Genomic DNA, 24,210 nt, shown 5'->3' with positions numbered 1-24,210 from the left:
CCCCAGGTTGCAACCCTATCCCTACCCACCCATTCCAGTGATTTAAAAGTATATGGTCTTGTCAGAATAGTACAGCTATAATGGTTTGCCATTATTTCTTCTTTTGATGGGACCTGTATTGTTTTGATGCTTTGTTACTGTGCAGATATAACAATGCAGTTTGCACTGTACAGTCTTATTCTAACTATATTATTTGCATATACTTTATCAAACATTTACAATGAAACAAATTTAAGTAGTATCTTGGATTATGGTGTTAGGGATACTTACATAATTTAAGTAATCTTCCCCATTACCAGAATTCAAGAAATAAAACCACTCTTGTAGTATATACATTTCAGCTGGGTGTATTTTTTCCTTTAAAGCCTAGTGAAATCTAAAGAAAAATTAGAAAGGTTGTTTCTTGAAGATTACTGCTCCTTTTGCTTTAGGATTGTAGCTTTTTAAAGGCATTTAAAAAAAATCTCACTACATTGTAAAGTAACAAAGTTATGAGATATCTGTACATTAACAGATTATGTTTAAGCAATAGGAGTTCTAAGTGTGATATTAATGATTATGGCACGCAGACTAATGGATCATCACACTCCCAGTTATGTGTTATAGAAAACATATTCGCATAACTGCAAAAGAATATATTCAAAATATGCAGTATATCTTAGCAGCAGAAAAACAAAAACAGATGAGTCCCCTAGCAGTTTGGGAAAACGTGCTCACGGTAGCCTTCATGCAAGAGGTCTTTATCTTGCTGGTCGGTGGAAAAGGGATGCTGCCCCTTTAAGGGATTCCCCCTACAATGGGTGGGAAGGAGGAGGAAAGTTTACATGGATGGGCAGGAAGCAGCTGGGGCCAGGTCAGTGTTGGGTCACTGGTTTTCCTGCTGACGAGATGAGTGTATATGGGGGTTATTTATACCACAAGCAGCTCCAGAGAAGCACTTTTTACCAGGATTGAGCTTGTAGTACCCATCCACAACTATGCAAAAGGATCAGGTGTTTTTCTCCTGACCCGCTGTGGGGATTACAATAGTCACCCTTTTCTTTGGGGGTTGGGAATGAATTTTTTCCTCACTGCCAGACTGGCTGGGACAGGATGTTTTCCTTTGCCTTCCCCACCAGCAGGTCTGGGACCCAATGAGGTAGAGCAGGGGATTTATGGTGTAAAATTGCAACACAGTACATAAAACTCATGGCAGATGTTTAGTGCAGATCTTTGGTATGCAAGGGATATGGTTATAGGATAAAATGGACTGGAAAAAGGATTTGAAGGAAAGCATCCCTTACGGGACCTGAGAAAGGGGGTTTGGGGGCTCCTAATGACTTGAACAGCAGGGAGCTGATCTTTTATAACCTCCATTTCATCTTATATGAGGTGACGGAAGCAGGGTCGCAGCAATGGGATGGCTGGGACAAGGTTGGGGATTACGTGGAAATTATTAAGAAAGTGAGGATGGACCTGCACTGTACAATTTATTGCCAGGTACTCCCAGAAATTAAGTGAACGAAATTGTAGCCTGCCACATTTATCATCGCTTGTCTTTCTTCTAACATGGCTGGACAAAGAGAAGTTATATTATGCAAACTGATGTGGTATCTATATCTCACATACACACAATGCAGATCTAATTTGCCACAAGATATGCTATTTCCCCCACTGCTATATTTTAGCTCACATGCCAGAAGAATGTGTGACCACTCATTTAAGTAAAATAGGTGTAGTTTGTACATTTCATTCAGAAAAGTTAGCTTTTGCCAGTTTGACTACTCAATCCATTTCACTGGCTAATGGAAAATTGTCAATTAGCCATACAGTCCTTTTTCCAGATTATATGCAATATAAAACTTTTAGGCAGCTTTCACAATTACTTGACTTCAGAGAACATTAAAAGTTAATTTTACATGGAAATAAGATTTCATAGAAAAATATTAGATGAATGAGCCAGATTGTGAAATGAGCTTGTAGTCAGTTCAATTGAGTGGACAGGTATCCACATTACACAAATCACCATTACAACTGACACCTTTGTAGAATTGCTCAGGCATGGAGATAGGTTGATCTCAGACCAGGAAAAGGGAGCTGTAATATAGCTAACAGATCACTTAAATCCTGAACTTCTATCTTCTCCTTTAGTATTTGAAATTGAAGTTCCAATTTTTACCAAAAAATCTGTTTGCTAATATGTTGTCACAGTTCGCTGAATTAAAATGGTAGAAAACTCAAGATGCGTGATGATTTAATAATTATCATCATTTTTCTAAAGATCTACGTTCCTGTTCAACCATTTCAGAATCAAGAGAGCATTTTTAGCACATTTGAATTGCTTTGGCTGAAAATCAATAGGCTAGGTGTTGAAAATGCAAGTAGGATATCGCATCTAAGGCCAGACACAAGAAAAACAGGTCTAGATAATCAGTTACTGTATCAGTTTGTTGCAAACATTTTTATTTTTCCAACTAGCTTATAGAGACGTGCATGTTTTTTAAAAGTGTAACCAGATCTACTTTAGTTTCACTTACTGAACACACTTTCCATTTTGGACAGTGTGCGTGTCTTTAATTTTTGCAGAATAAATGTGCTTATGAAGTGAATTGCATAGTATGAGTTTTATATATAAAAATGCTTTTTCTCCCCCTCCTCACCATTCTTTCAGGAAAAGGCACATATTTTTGTCAAATTTAGGGAAAAACTGTAACCACTCTGGCATACACATGCAAAAATTTACATTTCAAATAGTATTAGAAACAGAAAAACGCAAATAAGCTCAGAAAATTAATAAACAGCATCAAAAACTAAACCTAAATAAATTACTGGACTTTGTCTTTTTAAATTAAAATTACTTCTGAATGATCTAGCCAGAGCAGGAGTGCATATAGCTCATCCATGTATGAAGTTATTACATCCAGGCTATTTAGAAAAGCGTTTTTTTTGTCCACTGAAAAAATCTTTATGTTCATTAAAGATTAAAAATTATCTAAAATTAGCACGTTGATTACAAAGAATCACAAATATCAGAGGAGAACTATTACCTAAACAAGCAGGTCATAGAGCTTTATTACCTGCATACTCATTAGCTTCTATTTCATAAAGGATTATTTTTACCTTTTATTTCCAATAAGCATAATGACCATGTTGGAATTGGAATGCTGGCGAGCATCTTCTAACCAGGTAGTCAAGTGATTGAAAGTATCTCTCCTGAGTTTGAACAAGAATGAAAATTAAGAGTGATGCTTCAAGAAAGAAAAGTATTTGCCCAAATGCTATCACCCACAGATTTTTCTTTAGTAATTTACTTCAATGATAAGATTTCTTACATTAAGTTCACACACAAGCCAATATACTGTAAGCATAATCAAAGTTCAATATACTCTGAGACACAAGACATAAAGGGTGAAATCCTGGCCCTGATGAAGTTAATGGCAAAGCTTCCACTGACTTCAATGGAGCCAAGATTTCACATATATTCTGTGGCAAGTACACCCCAGCATTCTGGGGGGGAAAAAAACAAAACCAAAACTTTTATAATAGCATGAAATGCATTGAAAAGAATGCAGAAAATGAAGGTTTGTTGAACTAATATACATGTATTAATTTTGTTATTCATTTATGTAGTTTTAATGAAGATTTCCAGTTTGAGCTATGCCACAGGCTGCTGCTCCATTTTGCTGCAAGATCCACTATTTGCCATACCTCCCTTTCCCTTTTCTTGGCCATATGGAGTATGGGAGGTTTTAACCGCATCTTTCCTTCTTTCTGATAGCTAGAATGTTATCAGCTTAAAGGAGCCGGGGGCAAAGGGATGGGTGAAGGAGGCGGGTGATGGAAAGGAAAGCTCATCAAGTTCAAAGACACCTCAAGTTCAGCGTTCAAAGTTTTTTGTTGTTTCATTATTGGCAGAGAGAGTCAGCATGCAAGGTTCAGGGTTCAGAGTGTCAGTTAGAAGACGTGCTGCCTCAGAAGCTCCACCTCATGACTCAAGCAGTGAACTCACTGAGTTCTGAAACGTGTCCGCTGACAACAGCTAGAATTCCCTGGGGGGGGGGGGGGGGGGAAGGAACAGGCAGACAAGTAGTAGTAAACAGGGAAGCAAGAACAAAATGGTGGTTGTCTTCACCTAAAAATCAGCAAGTTCAAACATATTGCTGAAAGCATCCTAACTGTAGATTTCATGACTATCTTTCATGAAGAGTAATCAATAAAAGGCCCCACACATTGTAAAGAATTCTTCTAAATGACCTAAATAATTCAAACTTTAAAAACAAAAACACCACAACACACTAATGCAGTGGCTACAACAGCAACTGCTACAGTCAAGATTTCCAGGTTCAGTCTCTGCCTAAAAGAATGTATTTTTTAGGAAGTTTAAGTAAAAAAGTTTTTTTCTTTTAAGAAAAATGAAAACAATTTACATATAGTCTTCACTCTCCTTGTACTAACCCCTCTCCCCACAAAAACAGTTTTTGCACAAAGATGCTTGTTCCATTATAAGCAAAAAATCACAAAAAAAACTTACAACTCTTTTTGAACAGCTGTACAATTGAGGCTGCAAAAGACAAAACTTAGCATGGAAATAGCCCTTATTGACAAAGCTGCTACTCGTTGTGATGAAATTTGTTTTAATTAAGTAGTTATGACCCTTGAAAAAAATTACATACTGCACTTTTCAACTATTAGCTTGTAAATGTGAGTAAGTTCGATATGTAGTGAAAAAGTGTAATGAAAACATGCATGAACCACAGCAAGGATTCTGCAAAGGTTGTAAGGTGCAAAGGGAGGTCTGCTGCACACTTTGAAAACACTAATGCTTTAATCCTGAATTCAGAACCTCATGTCCACCTACACAGTTTTCAAGGCAGGAGCAGGGGCTAATGATGTAAGCACTTCAGAAGCCTCCGATGTGTCTTCGGGTATATCTACACTGCAATGGGAAGTGTATAGGCTGACTTTATAATGGACACATACAGAGAGCAATGGTAAAGTTCTGCTTTCAGCACGAACTCTGGTATTTTCTTAGTGCTTACCCATGCAGCTGTAACAACTTTTAAAAGATCTTGTATGGAATTTCCTATAGGGCTGTCATATTATTAAAAAAAAATCACAATTAATCAAAGCCTTAATCATACTGTTAAACAACAGAACACCAATTACAATTTATTAAATATTTTTGGATATTTTTCTACATTTTCAAATATATTGATATCAATTACAACACAGAATACAAGTGAACAGGGCTCACTTTATATTATTTTTTATTACAAATATTTGCACTGTAAAAAGATAAAAAAATTGTATTTTTCAGTTCACCTCATACAAGTACTGTAGTGCAATCTCTATTGTTAAAGTGCATCTTACAAATGTGGAATTATTATTATTTTATACAACTGCACTCTCAAACAAAACAATATAAAACTTCAGCGTCTAAAAGTGGAAGCATGAAGGGGCATACGAATGTTTAGCATATCTGGTACATAAATACCTTGCAATGCCAGTTACAACAGTGCCATGTGAATGCCTGTTCTCACTTTCAGGTGACTTTGTAAATAAGAAGTGGGCAGCATTATCTTCCATAAATATAAACAGACTTGTTTGTCTTATCGATTGGCTGAACAATAAGTAGGACTGAGTGGACTTGTAGGCTCTAACATTTTATGTTTTGTTTTTGAGTGCAGTTATGTAAAAAAATAATTCTACATTTGAAAGTTGCACTTTCACGATAAAGAGATTGCACTACAGCACTTGTATGATGTGAATTAAATATACTATTTCTTTTGTTTATCTTTTTTACAATGCAAATATTTGTAATACAAAAATAATATAAAGTAAGCACTGTACACTTTGTATTCTGTGTTGTAATCAAAATCAATATATTTGAAAAATGTAGTAAAACATCCAAAAATATTTATAATAAATTTAAATTGGTATTCTATTAACAGTGTGATTAAAACTGTGATTAATCACGACTTTTTTTAAATCTAGTTAATTTGTTTTGAGTTAATCACTTGCGTTAACTGTGATTGACAGTCCTAGTTTCCTGGGGGTTTTAAAAAAATGGGCAAAAGAAAAGCTACTGACAAGCACTTTACTCTCCGTAACTTGGAAGCTCCATTGGTTTGCAATAAATGAGCAAATAGCACATGTAAATTCCATAGTTGGAAATTATTTGATCATACATCCTGCAGGGCTTCTAAGGATACAGTAATGCCTCGCTTAATGTTGCAGTTATGTTCCTGAAAAATGCGACTTTAAGCGAAACGATGTTAAGCGAATCCAATTTCCCCATAAGTATTAATGTAAATATGGGGGGTTAGGTTCCACGGAAATTTTTTTCCACCAGACAAAAAACTATATAGATATACACATAGTATACGTTTTAAACAAACAATTTAATACTGTTCACAGCTATGATGATTGTGAAGCTTGGTTGAGGTGGTGAAGTTAGAGGGTGGAAGAGGGAGGGATATTTCCCACGGAATGCCTTGCTGGTAAATGATGAACTAGCACTCAGCTGAGCCCTCAAGGATTAACATGTTGTTAATGTAGCCTCTCACATAAGGCAGCATGAACATGAGGGAGGGGAGACAGCATAGCAGATAGACCTTGTGTGTGTGAGAGAGAGAGAGAGAGAGAGAGAGAGAGAGAGAGAGAGAGAGATGCACACTGCCCCTTTAAGTAAGCTGACCCACTCTTAAGTGTATTGTCTTTTTAAGTGGATCAGGAAGTTAAGACAGCAGCTGCTGCCCCAAGCGCTCTCTGTCTCTCTCCGTCCGTGTCCCCTCCCTGCCCTATATGGAGAAGGGGTAAGCGGGGTGCAGGATCAGGGGGACACCCTGACATTAGCCCCCCCCTCCCAGCAAGCAGGAGTCTCTGGGAGTAGCTCCAAGGCAGAGGGCAGGAGCAGCACATAGCAGTGGGAGGAGGGACAGCTGAACTGCCAGCGATAGTCTGCTGGGCGGCTGCAGCACAGGGAACTTAGGGGAGCTGATTGATAGGGGGGGGCTGCCGGTCCACCCTGGTTACAAGCCCCCACCAGCTAGCTGCAACAAGCTGCTCTTCCTGCAAGCAGTGGACAAAGCAGGCGGCTGCCAAACAACGTTAGAAGGGAGCATTGCACAACTTTAAACAACCATGTTCCCTAATTGATCAGCAACGTAACAGTGTTAACCGGAATGACTTTAAGTGAGGAGTATATCTATACTGCATAGGAGACATGATTGCAACACATGAAGGTATACCTGAGCTAGTTTTGATTGTGCTAGCTCACTAAAAATAGGAGTAAAGTTGTGACAACACAGGTGGCAACAAAGGTTAGCAACTCAAGTACAAGCCCACCTAGGATCCCAGGTGCATACGTATTATAATTGAGGAAAAAAAGTAAATCATGAAATTAAAGACCATATGGTACAGAGGTAAGGTTCAACCTTCACTTGGCATTTCTTAGCTTTTGAACATTTAAACCAGGTGACGTTAATACACCATTTACTACAGTTTTCGCATGGCTTGTATTTCAGTTTATTTTACTCACTCACACCTAAAATGCATCTATAACAGTTCTACAGACAAAAATCTAATTGTACATTCTAAAATATTTCTGATGTCCTTCATTAAGTTTCTCACCTTGTAATGTCATATACTAGTAAAGCCCCTGCTGCCCCTCTGTAGTATGACCTTGTGATGGAACGGAAGGACTCTTGCCCTGCCTGTAGGAAAACAAAGTACAATTATTTCATTTATTAAATTACCATCTGTGACAAAAGCTACCAACTTATTAATTACATTGAGGGTTTTTTGGAGGGAGCGGGGGGGAAAGAACTTGGGGAACAAAACCTCACTAGTTCTGGAATGAAAAGTCACATATAAGAAGATGACTACAGCAGAATGTCATTAATAAAGTAAAAAAAAAGGGGGGGGAAGAGAGAGAGAGAAAGAAAGAAAGATCAGGAACAAGACCTCTAAACCCTTTTTGGCAATCCCTGACAACCCAATTTACTGAATGGCTTCACAATACATGAATCATTATTAGAACACAGAATGGACTCCTAGCAACTAAGCTCTGAAGACAAATTTGAAAGGAAGCAAATAACCCAGAGCTTCACATTTGAATTCAATAACCCGCTCCCTGGGGCAGCTGTTGACACTAGAATAAATAAAGCCCATTGTAAATAAATGATGAATGACATCTTTACGCCCACCATCTGCTGGTGTAAAGGTTGTTGGAAGGCCAAGGATGCAGATTTTATCCGTTATATCATAAACTGCAGCCAGCTTTCAACAGTCTTCAATTGGAATTCTTTCAGTAATCATTTTATTATGAAAAACAGAAAATGGTTCAGAATTTAATTTCATATCATTCTGCTCTACACTTAATCAGTTTCCTTTCTATTTGATATATAATGCTTGTCAAAAGGCAACAGGATGCAAGAGTCATCTTCATACCCATTGGTGAATCAAACACCAGAGATCATGCATAAATTAGGCAGTTTCTTTTTTGTAGATAAGAATTTCTGTTACAAAGGTCTCTCAGCACAAGGGATGTGGTCCACTGATTCATATTTATGGTCATAGTGAAAGATTCTCCAGTTTGTTTTTAGCCCTCTGCGCAGTCCAAAATGTCCTTAACCCCTTGGAAGTGTCATGCAGCTTCCAGAGAAGATTCACCTGTACTATTTCTATTTGGAAAGATCCGTTTCTGCATATATAACAGTATTGAACTCTTCAAGGCAAGGGAACTAATGACAAATGTATTTGTCAATTGTACAGTAAGAAAACAATTTACAGAAAGTTAAACAGGTTCAGTGGACAGAAGAGTAGGCCTAATCAAGATTCAGCTCCTGGAAAATGCAGAAATGCACAGCAGCAGACCCTGAGCTCCCTTCCCCCATTTCCCCAAGAGAAATGCTCACCAGCATCTGACAACCATGTTATAAATGCTGAGATGTGAAATGTTCACCTCCAATTCTAAGCCACATAGTACAATATGTCTTCTAGTGATGTCAGAAAATGCCACTGAGCAGAATTAAGACATACTACATTTATGTGGAGAAGGCCCTACAGGTAGTAAAATATTGTTACTCAGATGAAATTAAGATAATGATTTTTGAAAAAAGGAAACCATGTATGCTTAATCTGTTATTTTATCAAAAGAGAGGCTTCTGCCAGATATACATGCTGGGTCTGCAGGGAACTTACTCCCATTGAATAAGCTTATCTTCCAAGAAAGGCTCTCCTGAATCAGGGAGAAGAGTTCACTAGCAAGAGTGACACAGACCCTATTTACTCCACAAAAGAATCCAGAATATTAAAAAACAAAATCAAAACTCACACACATTGTTAAGAATACTTTGTTAGCAGAGTTTTGCTGTGGTGTATATGGGTTTCTCAAATAATATTATGACCTTCCAGGCTAACCAGTAACTTAAGAAACTGTTTATTGAAAGCTTATGCCCTAACCACACTGCGGGCAACATACAAACACGCATTTTAAAAAGTATAATTTTTATAGTGTTTTCTTGGAACAATTGTAACAAACAGGATTCTAGCCACTCTTCAGGTGCTACGCCCACACATATACATCTTTACAAAGTTAAAAACTGCTACTCAGTTTGCTGTTCAAGTTTATATGTACCACAGACAGGATGCCAATAAGGTTTTACAACTCTGTCCTTAGTTCTAAACCCAGAAGCTCCATGAACTCTACAAATATAATTTTGTTTTTCCCTAGTGAGTGAATAGTTCTCAAACTCACACAAAGTAAAACACTAGTAAAAAAGGGGTTACTTACTGTAACTGTGATTCTTCGAGATGTGATGCAGACGTGTATTCCACTTAGGTGTGTTTGTGCCAGTGCGCAGAGTCAGACTTTTGCCTAGCAGTACTTTTTGAGGGTGATGCTTGCGCCACATGACTGTAGCCCCTTCCCCTAGCTATATGAGGTGGTGCCACTCTGATCCCCCCAGTTCCTTCGCACCAAAAGCCTGAGAGGAGACTCCAACGCAGATGGGTTGGAGGGTGGGTCATGGAGTACACGTCTGCATCACATTTTGAAGAACCACAGTTACTGTAAGTAACTTTCTTTTTCTTTGAATAGATGCAGGCATGTATTCCAATTAGGTGAGTTGCAAGCAGTACCCCAATCCAGAGGGGTTTGGAGTTTACTTCAATTAGAAGGGCAGTCCTGCAATCCCTACACCTGCATCACCCTGGAAGATGCAGAAATAGCATAATGGTCCCTAAACATATGCATGGATGACCACGTGGCTGCTCAGCAAGTGTCCAGTATGAAAATGTCACTGAGGAACGGTATCGATGTCACTTGTGCTCTTGTGGAGTGAGCCCCGTGTGCTCTGAGGAGGCGTAGCCACAGCTATCTCATATGCAGCCTTGATACAGGATGGTATCCATCTAGAGGTGGTCTGTGCAGAGATTACTTGCCTCTTCATGTGGTTTGCATCTGCCACAAACAAGCAAGGAGAAACACAAAATGATTTGGTCCTGTCTAGGTAAAAGGCTAGATATCATCTGACATCCAGAGTATGAAGGCGTTGTTCTTCTCGGGAAGAGTGCATCTCAGGTAAATACATTGCTTGATTCAGATGCAACTGAGAGACTGCCTTGGATAAAAATTTTGGGTGTGGTCACAACATTACCTTGTCCTTGGGGAACAGAGTATAAGGCAGCGCAGCCATAAGGGCCTGCAACTCTCACACTCTTCTTTCCAAAGTGATGGCAATCAGGAACACGGTTTTCTGAGACAGGAGGGACTGTGTTTATATCCCACAAGGGAACTGATTCTTAGACTGGAGGATGTGAGGGGAGAAGCCCCTTCAGAAATCTTGTCAGCATGGCATTGGTAAAAAATGGCTTCCCTTGAGTCAGGGGGTGGAACACAGATATTGTCAAATGCACTCTCAGTGAACTGCACAAGGCCTGATTTCCGAAGATATAGCAGGTACTCCAAGATGTCCTGGATGGGAGCCCTGTCAGTTGGATGCCACAGGTCAAAGACAACACCAAGAACCTCTTCGACTTCGCTAAGCAGGCTGTCCTAGTGAAGCACTTCCTACTGTTGAGGAGGACTTGTCAGACAGCCACCAAGCACTGCTCCTCCTCTTCATTCAACCATGTAGCATACATGCCATAAGGTGCAGGGAACTAATCGCAGGATGGAGGGTGCAGTCATGGTCCTGAGTGAGGAGACTGGGATGGAGAGGAAGCAGTATGGGATGCTGAACTGATAGAACAAGGAGGTCTGAGAACCAGTACTGTCTCGGCCAAGCTTGAGCAATGAAAATGACCTACGGCCCGATCCGCCTTGAGCTTGAGGATGACCTGTGGAATGATTGGAATAGGAGGAAAGGCATACAAAAGAGCCCACTGCCAGCTGCAGTCGAAGCTGTTGGAGAGGGAGCCTGGACTGAGGCCCCTCCGGGAGCAGAACAGGTGACACTTTGTTTCCCCCCCCGTCACAAACAGCTTGATGACAGGGATGCCCCACGTTGCAAAGATGACCCAGAGAACACTTCAAGGACCACTCGTGGCTGAGATGGTCTGCAAGATGATTTTACATCCCTGGCAAATGGATTGCTACCGGAGTGATGTCGTCTTTGATGCAAAACATTGACACAAGTTGACTGCCTCCAGACACAGTAACATGGAATGTTATCCCTTGCTTGTTCACATGGTACATTGCGTTGTGAGTATGCGAACCACTGAGCGTATGATGTAGTCCCAGAAGGCACAACATGCACTGTGGATGGCCCAAGGTTCCAACATGTTGATATGGACTTAGGCCCTGCGCTCTCAATGAGTCCCAAACCCAGAAGGGAAGCACTGGTAATCACTGACTTGGTTGGAGAGAGCTGAGTGAAAGGGACTCCTTGGCAACATTATGTGGGGACTCCCACTAGTGCAAGGAATCCAGGACTAGTGGAGGAAGGTGAACAAACCTGTCCGAAGAATGCTGGAGAGGGCGGTAAGCTGTCCTCAGCCACATCTGAAGAGGGCAAAGGTGCAACCTGGCAAATTGGACCATCTGTGTGCCACATGTCTGCTTGGACAACAGCCTCAGACGTGCACAGACTGTTGTTGATGGCTGAGGCAGAGTTGTTGAATTGCCTGGAAGCGGTTGGTCAGCAGGCATGCCCTCAATCTCATGGACTATAACAGGGCCCACTGAATTCAATTTTTTGAGTGGGAGCCAAGGTTGACTTTGCGGAGTTTAAAATGAGTCACAGACGGTTGAGCAAACGCAATGTGGTGTTGACATGAGCGAGACCCTCCTCTTTGGAGCCATCCTTCAGCAACCAATCAGAAAGATGTGGATTCCCTTCCTCTTGAGATATGCCATGACCATTGCCATGCATTTGGTGAAGACTCAGGGGGCAGAAAAGAGGCCGAACAGCAAATCATATCCTGAAAATGGCGTTCGCCTATTGCAAAATGCAAGAACTTCCTGTGACTCAGTAGAATCACATGAAAATAAGTATCCTGAAGGTCAAGAGCCGCGAACCAGTCATTTTGAGACGGTGCGGGAGGATAGCCTATAGTGACCATGTGGAATCTCATGTACTTGATGAATTTGTTGAGGCCAGAAAGGTTGAGAATGGGTCTCATCCTGCCCTTGGATTTCAGTATCAGGAGGTACCCAGAGTAAAAGCCGTGGCCCCAGTGTTTCTGGGGAAATTCCTCCACCGCTCCCAACTTCAACAGAGAGCAGACCTGCTTGATGAGCAGTGTCTCATGAGAGGGGTCAGGAAAGAGGTATGGAGAGGAACTGGATTGCATAGCACAATCTGCCAATGTCTAGGTCCCACCTGTTTGAGGTAATAAGTCCCAAGCACTGTAAAAGCAGGGCAGGCTGACCCCAAAGGGACGGGGAAAACACAAGGGACAGGGTGATGACTGGACCATTGGTCCAGACAAAGGAGTTAAAATGGATGCTTGGCCTGTCCCTAGGGAAGACATGTGGACTGTCCAAAGTCCGAGCCCGACTGCTTCCTCTTGTGGGATCTCTCTCTTTCTAGAATAGTACTGTTGCTTCAGGGGGAAAAGGTTGCGCAAAGCAATGCTGCAGGCAATACTGTTGCTGCTGTACCCCATACTGGCATCTTTGTGTGGATGGCATGTATACTCCCAAGGACCTCAAGGTAGCCCTGGAATCCCTGAAGTATTGCAATGTGTCATCAGTTTTGTCCAAGAACAAGACTTGGCTGTCAAAGGGCAAGTCCTCGATTGGGATTGCTCCGGACGTCAACCAGGAAGCCCACCCTCTTAGTTACTACTGAAGCCATAACTCTGGCCAAGATGTCCACAACAACAAGGGTGGACTGCAAGGACATTTTGTGCACGAAACAGCCTCTGCAGGGAATGCCTGGAACTTCTCACATGAGGCCTCAGGCAAGTGGTCCTTGAATTTAGCCCTGGCTGACCAATTGAGGAAGTTATACTTGGCCAACAAAGCTTGTGATTTTTGATCCTCATCTGTAAGGACTATGAGGTGTAGATCTTCCTGCCCAGAAGATCCAACTGCTTGGAGTCTCTGTCCTTGAGGATAGACTTGAACCTGCCCTGTTTACTGCTGTTATGACTAGGAAATTTGGGGTCAGAAGGGAATAGAACCCCTCAAATCCCTGGGAACAAAGTAGCATTTTGCCACTGGTGACAGAGGCTGGTATATTCCACAGAGCTCTTGCCGGTTCAAGGAGTGCATGATTGATTGGAAGGGACACTCTTCTGGAAACAATGGTTTGTAAAATGTCCACCAGTTTGTGCATTTTTGTCTTGGAGGAACTCTACCCAGGGATGTGGCTATGCAGTATTAAAGGTCCTGGTATGCCTTAGATGTCCTTCGGAATAGAAGGGGAGGATGAACCAGGCAGCACGGCATTGTCCGGTTATGAGAATGAAGGTCTTGGCTCTCGCTCCCAGGAAGATTTACCCAGGAGGGAAGACTCCATTGGCTCTGCACAGAGGAAGACCACCAATGCCCGGACTTGCAGTTGATCCAAAGCCACCACCATCAACCTAGTGAGAGAATTCGGCTTCAAACGGTACAAAGAACAGGATCTCTGCGAATGAGGAGCATCCCACTGAGTCCAAGGCCACTGATATTGGTGGCCAGTAGGGGCTGGGCCAGGGACCTCCATCCTGGACACAGGGCACTTGCCAACCTGGGGAACCATACTGGTCCACTGATAGCCCCCCGAGTTCATTGGGTGATGTGGAGTGCGAGGATGACAACTCTGACTTGGACTCAGAGCCTTAGAATCTCAGCAACATGGGCAGAGTGACTCCTGAAGGAGCCAACAGGTGGCCCGATTCATCTGGTGCCCAGAATGAGGTGTGAATTGGTGCTCTCAGTGAAAGTGGTATTGTCAGTACCAAGCACGCCGGTGGACACAGGTAGTGTTGGTTCCTGCAGAAACAGCAGTACCAGAGTGCCCAAATGCATGCGAACAGCGGCACAGGAGGCAGCGAACAGGGCTGCAAACAGGGGAGTTTGAGTGGGAGTCTACAGGGGAGGTGGAAGGGGAGGCAGGAGGGCGCGGTGTCCTGTGTGCTCTGTTTCCCCAGGTGCAGTGGGCAGAGACTACAGCAGCCATGAGCCAAGCAGCGGGGGACACAATGCAGATGATTGCACGTGGAAGCTGCGGTATGTACATGGTCCTAGCGGGGGAGCCTGAACAGAGGTATGTATGTATGAAGTGCCGCCTAATAGAGCTGCTGGAAGAAAAGATCCGAGGGTTGGAGATGCAGGTAGATACCCTGGTAGAGTTTAGAAGGGGGTTCGAGCAGCTGATGGAGGAAAGGCAAGGAGGGGCTGAAGGGGAATGCTCAGGGGTTCAGGTGGAAGCAGGGGCTAAGGTCTGTGAGGGGGGACTATCAGAGGGAGAACAAGGGCACTGGAAGCACGTGACCGTGAGAAGCAGGCCAAAGGAAAAGGAGGGCTAGTGAAGGGGAAATAGAACTCAGGAACAGGTTTGGGTGTTTGGATAGCGAGGAGGGGGGGCAGCAGGTGGTAACTGAAAGTGGGAGGGTGAGGAAGAAGAGCAGCTAGTCCAATAGAGAGAGGGGAGGAGTTGATGGAGACAGCACCAAATCTGGGCCCCGGGAGGATACAGGATGGCACAAGGGGGAGTATAAGGGAAAATAGGAACGGACACGGGTTACGACTAGAGGGAACAGAGGATAGATTAGTAGATCGCACTGTCACCAGGCAAAGGCAGGTTTACGTGATTGGGGACTCCTTACTGAGGAGGTTAGACAGGCCTGTGACCAGGGCGGACCCAGAGAACAGAAGGGTGTGCTGTCTACCGGGTGCTAAGATACGGGATGTGGACCTATGGTTGAAAAGGATCCTAAAAGGAGCAGGTAAGAACCCCTTGATAATCCTTCACGTAGGAACGAATGACACGGCTAGGTTCTCATTAGAGAGAATCAAGGGAGCTTATGCCAGACTGGGGAAGACACTCAAGGAAATCGAGGCTCAGATCATCTTCAGTGGGATTCTGCCTGTTCCTAGAGAAGGGCAGCAAAGGGCTGACAGGATTGTAAGGATAAATAGCTGGCTAAGGGAGTGGTGCTATAAGGAGGGCTTTGGGATGTATGTCCACTGGGAGGCTTTCGGGGACAGACAACTGTTCTCACGGGATGGACTTCACCTGAGTAGGGAAGGAAATAAACTTCTGGGAGGGAGGCTGGCTCATCTCATCAAAAGAGCTTTAAACTAGGAATTTGGGGGAGACGGTTGGGAGATGTCCAGTCAATCTCCACGCCAGATTCCAACATTGAAAAGGAGGGTGATAAGATAAGAACAGATATAGCCGGGGGGAAGGGATTGGACATAAGAAGGAGAGGGGGGGATGAACAGTAAGGGGTCCGTACCAAATTGCATAACTAATGGGAGACAGGCTAAACGGCATACATTAAGATGTTTATACACCAATGCAAGAAGCCTAGGTAACAAAATGGAGGAATTGGAGCTCCTGGTCCGAGAAATGAAACCGGATATCGTAGGAATAACCGAAACCTGGTGGAACGGTAGTCATGACTGGAGTACAGGTATGGAAGGGTATGTGCTGTTTAGGAACGACCGGAACAAAGGTAAAGGTGGGGGGGTAGCATTGTATGTCAATAATGAGGTAAACTGTAAAGAACTAATAACTGATGGAATGGATAAGACTGAGTCTGTCTGGGCAATACTCACACTGGGTAAAAGAACTACTAGAGCCTCCCCTGGGATAGTGCTTGGGGTGTGCTATAGACCGCCGGGATCTACCCTGGATATGGACAGAGAACTATTTAATGTTTTTAGGGAAGTAAATACTAATAGGAACTGTGTAATCATGGGAGACTAACTTCCCGGATATAGATTGGGGAACAAATGCTAGTAACAATAATACGGCTCAGATGTTCCTAGATGTGCTAGCTGATGAATTCCTTCATCAAGTAGTAGCTGAACCGATGAGGGGGGAGGCCATTTTAGATTTGGTTTTGGCGAGTAGTGAGGACCTCGTTGAGGAAATGGTTGTAGGGGATTGATCATGAGCTAATTCGAGTGATCATGAGCTAATTCGATTTAAACTAAATGGAAGGATTAACAGAATTAAATCAGAGACTAGGGTTTACAATTTCAAAAAGGTTCATTTTAATAAATTAAGGGGACTGGTTAGGGAAGTGGATTGGGCTAACATATTTATGGATCTAAAGGTGGATGACGCCTGGGATTATTTTAAACTAAAGTTGCAGGAGTTGTCAGAGGCCTGTATCCCAAGAAAGGGAAAACGGTTAGTAGGCAAGCGATTTAGACCGAGCTGGATGAGCGAGCGTCTCAAAGGGGTGATTAAGAAAAAACAGAAAGCGTACAAAGAGTGGAAGAGAGGAGGGACCAGTAAGGAAACCTACCTTATTGAGGTCAGAGCATGTAGAGATGGAGTGAGAAAGGCCAAAAGCCGTGTAGAGTTGGACCTTGTGAGGGGAATTAAAACCAATAGTAAGAGGTTTTATAGCCATATAAATAGGAAGAAAACAAAGAAAGAAGAAGTGGGACTGCTGAAGACTGTAGATGGAGTGGAGATTAAGGATAATCTAGGCATGGCACAATATCTAAACGAATATTTTGCATCGGTCTTTAATGAGGCTAATGAAGGGTTTAGGAATAGTGGCAGCGTGACAGAGGGGAATAAAGGAGGGGGGATTGACATTACTGTATCCGAGGTAGAAGCCAAACTTGAACACCTTAACGGGACTAAATCGGGCGGACCGGATGATCTTCATCCGAGAATATTGAAGGAACTGGCGCGAGAAATTGCAAGCCCGTTAGCGATAATTTTTAATGAATCTATAAACTCGGGGGTGGTACCGTTGGACTGGAGAATAGCTAATGTGGTTCCTATTTTCAAGAAAGGGAAAAAAAAGTGACCCGGGTAACTACAGGCCTGTTAGTTTAACATCTGTAGTATGCAAGGTCCTGGGAAAATTTTTGAAGGAGAAAGTAGTTAAGGACCTTGAGGTCAATGGCAACTGCGACAAATTACAACATGGTTTTACGAAAGGCAGATCATGCCAAACCAACCTGATCGCCTTCTTTGAGAAAGTAACAGACATTTTAGATAAGGGAAATGCGGTGGACCTAATATACCTCGATTTCAGTAAAGCGTTTGATACGGTACCGCACAAGGAATTATTGGTTAAATTGGAAAAGATGGGGATCGATATGAAAATCCAGAGGTGGATAAGGAACTGGTTAAAGGGGAGACTGCAGCGGGTCATACTGAAAGGTGAACTGTCAGGTTGGAGGGAGGTCTACCAGTGGAGTTCCTCAAGGTTCGGTTTTGGGTCCCATTTTATTTAATCTATTTATTACTGACCTCGGAACCAAATGTAGGAGTGGGCTGATAAAGTTTGCGGATGACACAAAGTTGGGAGGTATTGCCAATTCGGAGAAGGATCGGGATATTCTGCAGGGAGACTTGGATGACCTTGTAAATTGGAGTAATAGAAATAGGATGAAATTTAATAGTGAAAAGTGTAAGGTGATGCATTTAGGGATGACTAACAAGAATTTTAGTTATAAGCTGGGGACGCATCGGCTGGAAGTAACAGAGGAGGAGAAAGACCTCGGAGTCCTGGTTGACCGCAGGATGACTATGAGTCGGCAATGTGACGTGGCCGTGAAAAAAGCTAATGCCGTCTTGGGATGCATTAGGCGAGGTATATCTAGTAGGGATAAGGAGGTGCTGCTTCCGTTATACAAGGCACTGGTGAGACCTCATTTGGAATACTGTGTGCAGTTCTGGTCTCCCATGTTTAAAAAGGATGAACTCAAACTGGAACGGGTACAGAGAAGGGCCACTAGGATGATCAGAGGAATGGAAAACCTGTCATATGAAAGGAGACTCGAGGAGCTCGGTTTGTTTACCCTAACCAAAAGAAGGTGAGGGGGGATAGGATTGCTCTCTTTAAATATATCAGAGGGATAAATACCAGGGAGGGAGAGGAATTATTTCAGCTCAGTACTAATGTGGACACGAGAACAAATGGATATAAACTGGCCGTGGGGAAGTTTAGGCTTGAAACTAGACGAAGGTTTCTAACCATCAGAGGGGTGAAATTTTGAAACAGCCTTCCGAGGGAAACAGTGGGGGCGAAAGACCTCTCTGGCTTTAAGATTAAGCTAAATAAGTTTATGGAGGGAATGGTTTGATGGGATAACGTGATTTTAGTCAATTAATCAACAGCGTGCCATCGCTGGTAAATAGTATCAATGGTCAATGAGGGCCTGGCTGGAGAATCTTGCCTGCATGCTTGAGGTTCTACTGATCGCCATATTTGGGGTCGGGAAGGAATTTTCCTCCAGGGTAGATTGGCAGAGGCCCTGGAGGTTTTTCGCCTTCCTCCGCAGCATGGGGCGGGGGTCGCTAGCTGGAGGATTCTCTGCGACTTGAAGTCTTTAAATCACAGGATTTGGGGACTTCAACAGCTGAGTCAAGGGAAAGGGGGTGGGTCAGCTTTTGTGGCCTGCATCATGCGGGAGGTCAGACTAGATGATCATAATGGTCCCTTCTGACCTTAAAGTCTATGAGAACATTTGCAGCATGAAACACAGCGGGGCCAAGGAGTCCTGGTGCCAAATGTCCCCCGCACCGATTCCAGTACCAGCTCCATCCCCATCACAGGAAGGGGAGTGTCAGGATGCAGGGTCAACAGACATGGAGGTTCAGTGGATTACTCCACTGGAGGGACCACAGGTGGCGCAGCCCTGGGGAATTCCTGGTGACATTGGAACTGAAAGCCAGAGGAGGTCTGCGATTGCCTGGTACACTGATGACATGGACACAATCGTGACTGACATATCCCTCATTGGTACTGGATTCAACAGACCCTGGAGGCTGGAATTGGAGTCAATGGTATGGGGTTTCTGCCCTCCCAACTTGGTGCCGGGGAAGGGTCAGAGGTACCCATGCCATCCCACACATTGGAACTGGCCCTGTGCCAGTCTGTGCTTTTCCTGGGGAAGGCAGTGGTGTCACATTGCAACCTGGAGCAGTCCAGATTGCTTTTATGAGACCTCTACCTCAGCACTGACAACAGAGAATGGCTCCTCTGCCTCTTTGGCAAGGCGCCTACTCCGGAACAAGAGGTGGCAGCATTCTCTGAGCCAGAGGATGATATTCAGGCCAAGGAGGGCCTCAGTACTGGATCAGACTGCATAGTCTGTTCAAGCAGGTGCTGTTTCCGGCAAAGGTCCTGCACCACCTGAGTCCACTTTTTAAATGATTTACAAATTGAACACCACTCTTTAGAGGTGGGCCTCGCTGAGACAAAGCAAGCACCGCAAGTGGGAGTAGGTGTTGGGGATCACTCCTACACAGGAAGAACAGTGTTTAAACCCTGGTGAGGGCATCACTGGGCAACACTATTAACTAACACTAACTACAATAAACTAGGCTAAGACTAAATGCAAGATTGAGAGACTACAACCACACAGAGCTCCAACTCCAGCCAGAGGTGGTGAGAAGGAATTGAGGGGGATCAGGGTGGCACCGCCTTATATAGCCAGGAGAAGGGTCAAAGCCATGAGGTGCGACCCTCTATAAGTAGTGCTAGGCAAAAGTCTCTAGCTCCTGCGTCCTGGGCACACATATCCCTAAGCGAAATACATGTCTATCTACTCAAAGAAATTTTCCTCCCAAACAGAATTTATAAACCGTATTTATGCTAGTCTGATATTGTTAGGCATTTGCCACAAATACTTCTACATTAAGGTTGCTTGTTTGTCACGATCATAAATGCCATCACAAAAAAACATGACCGGTTTCTCCATCCTCTACCCCCTGAAAAGAGGTAGTCTGTCACCCTGTCTAGACTGCTACTGAACTGCGACTGCTCTATGAAGCTTTACAAATTTGGCTCCATGTACATACAGTGCATGGGTTTTGAAGTTATTGTAAACATTTATTGTCAAATATCTGAAGTCATATCATAATTTCCCTTCATGAAAAATATTGTGCGCCATGACTTTCCCTTAGAAAAAAAAGCCATAAAAGTCTATAATTTTATTTTATTGCCAAAATAGTCATCACTTTTGCCATTTTTTGCCACAAATAATCAACCTTAGTTATTACCAACACCACCTGACAGAGGTGCTAAGTAAATTTACAGCTCAGTACTTAACACTTGTTTGAGGGCACAAACCTTAGCGCTACGTCAAGCATGCCCTCAGATAGATAGATATATGTTCTCAACACTCTACCTAAATGTAGTTTCTTTTCACCCTAAATAGAATAAGAGTGGATAAATAAGTTTCTATAGAGAAGACCATAAATTTAGATTTATATGCAATTAATTATCTTGCTCTTTAATAAGTAATGTCTTTTTTTCTAAAAAAGTGTGTATCAAATATCATACTGCAGAAACACCTTTCAAAAAGAAGGCCAAAATAGCAGGTAGATACACACCTACAATTGATTTTTAAATATGGGTAATTTTAAGCCCCGCTAATCTGAAACACATACACGTTAAGGCTTCCTGATACCAGCAAGAACAAAAAAAAAAAAAAAAAAAAAAAAAAAAGAGAAAAGCAGTGTTTATTAAGCAGCCATAAAATAAGCTTTACATTTTTCCAATAACCTTATATTAAATACATTGATTCACACATTTATAAAAAGATTTCATGTTACTACTTTGCAAGTCTGATCTGGTGGGACCAATTTGAGTTTAACTACTTATGATGCCAAGAATGACATTTATGAAAAGAGCAGACTGGAAGCTGAATACAAAATTAAAAACGGGTCTGATACTGTATGATACATTCATATGGAATAGACATAAAGAAATAGGATTAATCAGGTTCCTTGTAAAAGCCAATACAGTATATTCCCATTTATCCAAAACCATATTATCCAAACCTCCACAGCACGCATCTTATGCTAGAAGACAAGAAAGGGATTTGAATAATACATAGGTTCAGATAGAGCAGAGATCCCCAGCTAGGACTGCGAGGATGATGACGACGAGCCCCCAGCCATGGGGGAAGCTACCCTGCTTCTGAAAGGTTCCTGGGGCAGCACAGGGAGCCCTTTGCAGCCCTGCTGTCATAGCCCCACTGACTCAGGTTTTGTCGACAAAAGTCAATAGGGTCGTCCAGTTGCGTGGCAAATCAGGACCTCTTTTTGACTCTGGAGGAGTCTAGCCAGTCCCACCACTCCAGCTCTGACACACATGATTCAGGAGAGGGGAGCTCCGGTAAGTGATCATTCTGCTTTAATACTGCATGGTGTGTGGAGATAGAGCTCTCATTTACTATGTTACATGGAAAAGGAAAGATAAGGGTCAGAAATTAACAACACAGCCTGTGGGGGCCAGGAGGAAAAGTTTGTTAATGTACACTGGGATGTCCTGGGAATCCTCCATAGTGATCGCTAGGAAACTTTCCCATAGGTAATCTGCAATCCTCTGCCTAAGCAGCTTATACTGGACATAAGTGACTGACTTGTTTGTACTAAATTAGTGCAATGGCCCCATTCAGTAGTGGGGTCCCTTTGTGCTACATGTTATACAAACTTTACAAGACATAGTGAAAGTTCGTGACCTTTAATTGCAAATATTATCTATTCTTAACTGAGATATTTTAATTAATTTACACACATTTTATAAGCTCTCAATTCACTAAAGCTAAGAACTAGCCCATGCAATTTGGGCAAAAGGATATCCAGGTTGGCTGCCACTCTAGGACAGTTCTTAAAGTATGGTCTGTGGAATAAAATATTTTAGATGGAGTGAAAGGGGAAGACAAATATGTGCCCTTAAACTGTAGTTCTGAAATATTTTTACACCCAAGATGTGTAAATAAATTAGAGAAGCCAACCACACATGAGCCTCACATTCATGCAATGACTACTCCTGGGGGAAGGGGGAATTCTGCACCTCTGCGCACGCACAGAATTCATGTCCAGCGCAGATTCTATTTTCTGCACAGAAAATAGATTCTGCCCAAGAAATTCTGCAGTTCCGCCTCTCTCCCATTAGAGGCTGCTGTGGCGCCAGAACAGCCAGCTATGGCCAACACAGCTCCCTGCACGTGGAACTCAGGAGCTAGTGGGGTGACAGCATTAAGCCAAGGACTGAATGGGAGGAGGGCTGCAGGGCCACACGGGGACAGGGGCAGATGTGCTCGACTGAATGGGAGAAGCTAGAAATCAATCAGGGTCAGCATGGGCAAGGCTCCCCAATTCCCTAACAATCCCTCCCTCGCCTGCAAACCCCCCTCCCCCAAAGTTCCATACTTCCCATCCACACCCAACAATCCTCTAGGTTCACTCCCTCTCCCTCGGGTCCTCCGTTACCTCCAACTTCCCCAAGCCTTTGCACTGCTTCTGAGGGGTGTGGGAAATTCATTTAAACTACAATACAGAAAGGTATTACTCAAAGTTATGTATTAATTTGCTTAGTAAGGAATCTATTTGTCCAAAAAAAAAAAAAAAAACATTTCCTGAATTTTTTTTTTTTTGGGTCTGTACTGTTACAGACATACTTGCTGACAGGTATTCTGAAATAAATTTCCAAAATAATTGAAACTGGTGTGATTATATTATGTTGTTATTTTGACAAATAAAATATGCAGAATTTTTTTTGCACAGAATTCCACCAGGAGTAAATGACAGATCCACCCTGCAATAATTTATTCCAGAAAAATTTGGTTCACTTCCAAACCACGGAAAGGTTTTCTGAGAATGCCTTGAACCAATGTAAAAGCAATGTAACTTACCTGCAAAGTTATTCAAGACACACATTTTTCATAAGAATGAGCTTTTCCATAAAGATTTATAAAACAAATAGCTGTTGAATTGTCCACAGATAAAGTTATCTTTTTAGGACACTTTTTAGTACCTAGAAAGTAACATATGAGTTCAGAATAATCCTCAGCATTCTGAGATCCTTATTTCAAAAACAGTTTGGATTTCTAGAGGGAACAAGATATCCAAGTGCAAAATCCAGTGCCTATGCTTCCCACCCTAAATTAGATACACCAGTGCCTATTATGTTCAGGTTGTTAAATTAAAATCCATCCTTTTGAACATACTAAAGAGATCTCCTTTAAGTCACAGAAACCAGAAGCTTCTGTTTACTACTGTTAAAATAAACTGAGATCACTGTGTGAAAACATGAACCCTGCTGAGGTCTTCAGGTTTTAAATAAAGCCTACACTTACCTGCAAAAGCAATTTTAGCTTCCTTAACAAGGTCATAAAGACCTGGTAAGGGCAACAGGAAACATTTTCCTCTCTTCTCCCACCTAAAGCCACATCTTAAGCAAGGACCCAGTTTACTTCTGTTGCTGCCACATACAGGGGAACTTTGGAGAAATTCCTGATGAACACAAGAAGATACACCACCACTAAAGAAATCGGAAAGAATCTTCTTTCATTATGGAGGTGTTCAGCCAGTTTCTGAAACAGGAACATGTGTGCTCTCAGACAGTGAACCTATATTACAACTACAGTGGATATTAGCAACCTCTCAGTTGCCAGCAAAAAGTTGCCATTCTCTGAAAGTTGCCATTAAGTGAAAGCCTGGAGGCAGGGCCACAGCAGAGAAGGTGGTTGCAGTCCAAATGCCAGAAGAGCCCCTGACGGAGATCCAGCACTACAGGCTGAAAGAGGAGGCTGCTGGAAAGGGCTCCCAGGGCTTTCCATTGTCTCTCTCCCTGCACTCTCTG

The 24,210-nt window shown here is 42.7% G+C and overlaps 1 protein-coding gene across 1 annotated transcript in view; it reads right to left on the bottom strand.

The window, feature by feature from the left end:
- RAB2A (RAB2A, member RAS oncogene family) overlaps positions 1-24,210 on the bottom strand; it is a 79,642-nt gene that overhangs the window by 27,786 nt on the left and 27,646 nt on the right. Inside the window, exons 4-5 of the mRNA XM_005288122.5 lie at positions 7,612-7,694; positions 3,100-3,192 (exon numbers count right to left, since the gene is read on the bottom strand). Coding sequence (XP_005288179.1) covers positions 3,100-3,192; positions 7,612-7,694 — 176 coding nt within the window. The remainder of the gene's footprint in view (positions 1-3,099; positions 3,193-7,611; positions 7,695-24,210) is intronic.

This window comes from Chrysemys picta, chromosome 2 (genome assembly GCF_011386835.1).
Source record: "Chrysemys picta bellii isolate R12L10 chromosome 2, ASM1138683v2, whole genome shotgun sequence".
Classification (NCBI taxonomy): domain Eukaryota; kingdom Metazoa; phylum Chordata; order Testudines; family Emydidae; genus Chrysemys; species Chrysemys picta.
This window is presented reverse-complemented; position numbering and strand designations above follow the sequence as displayed.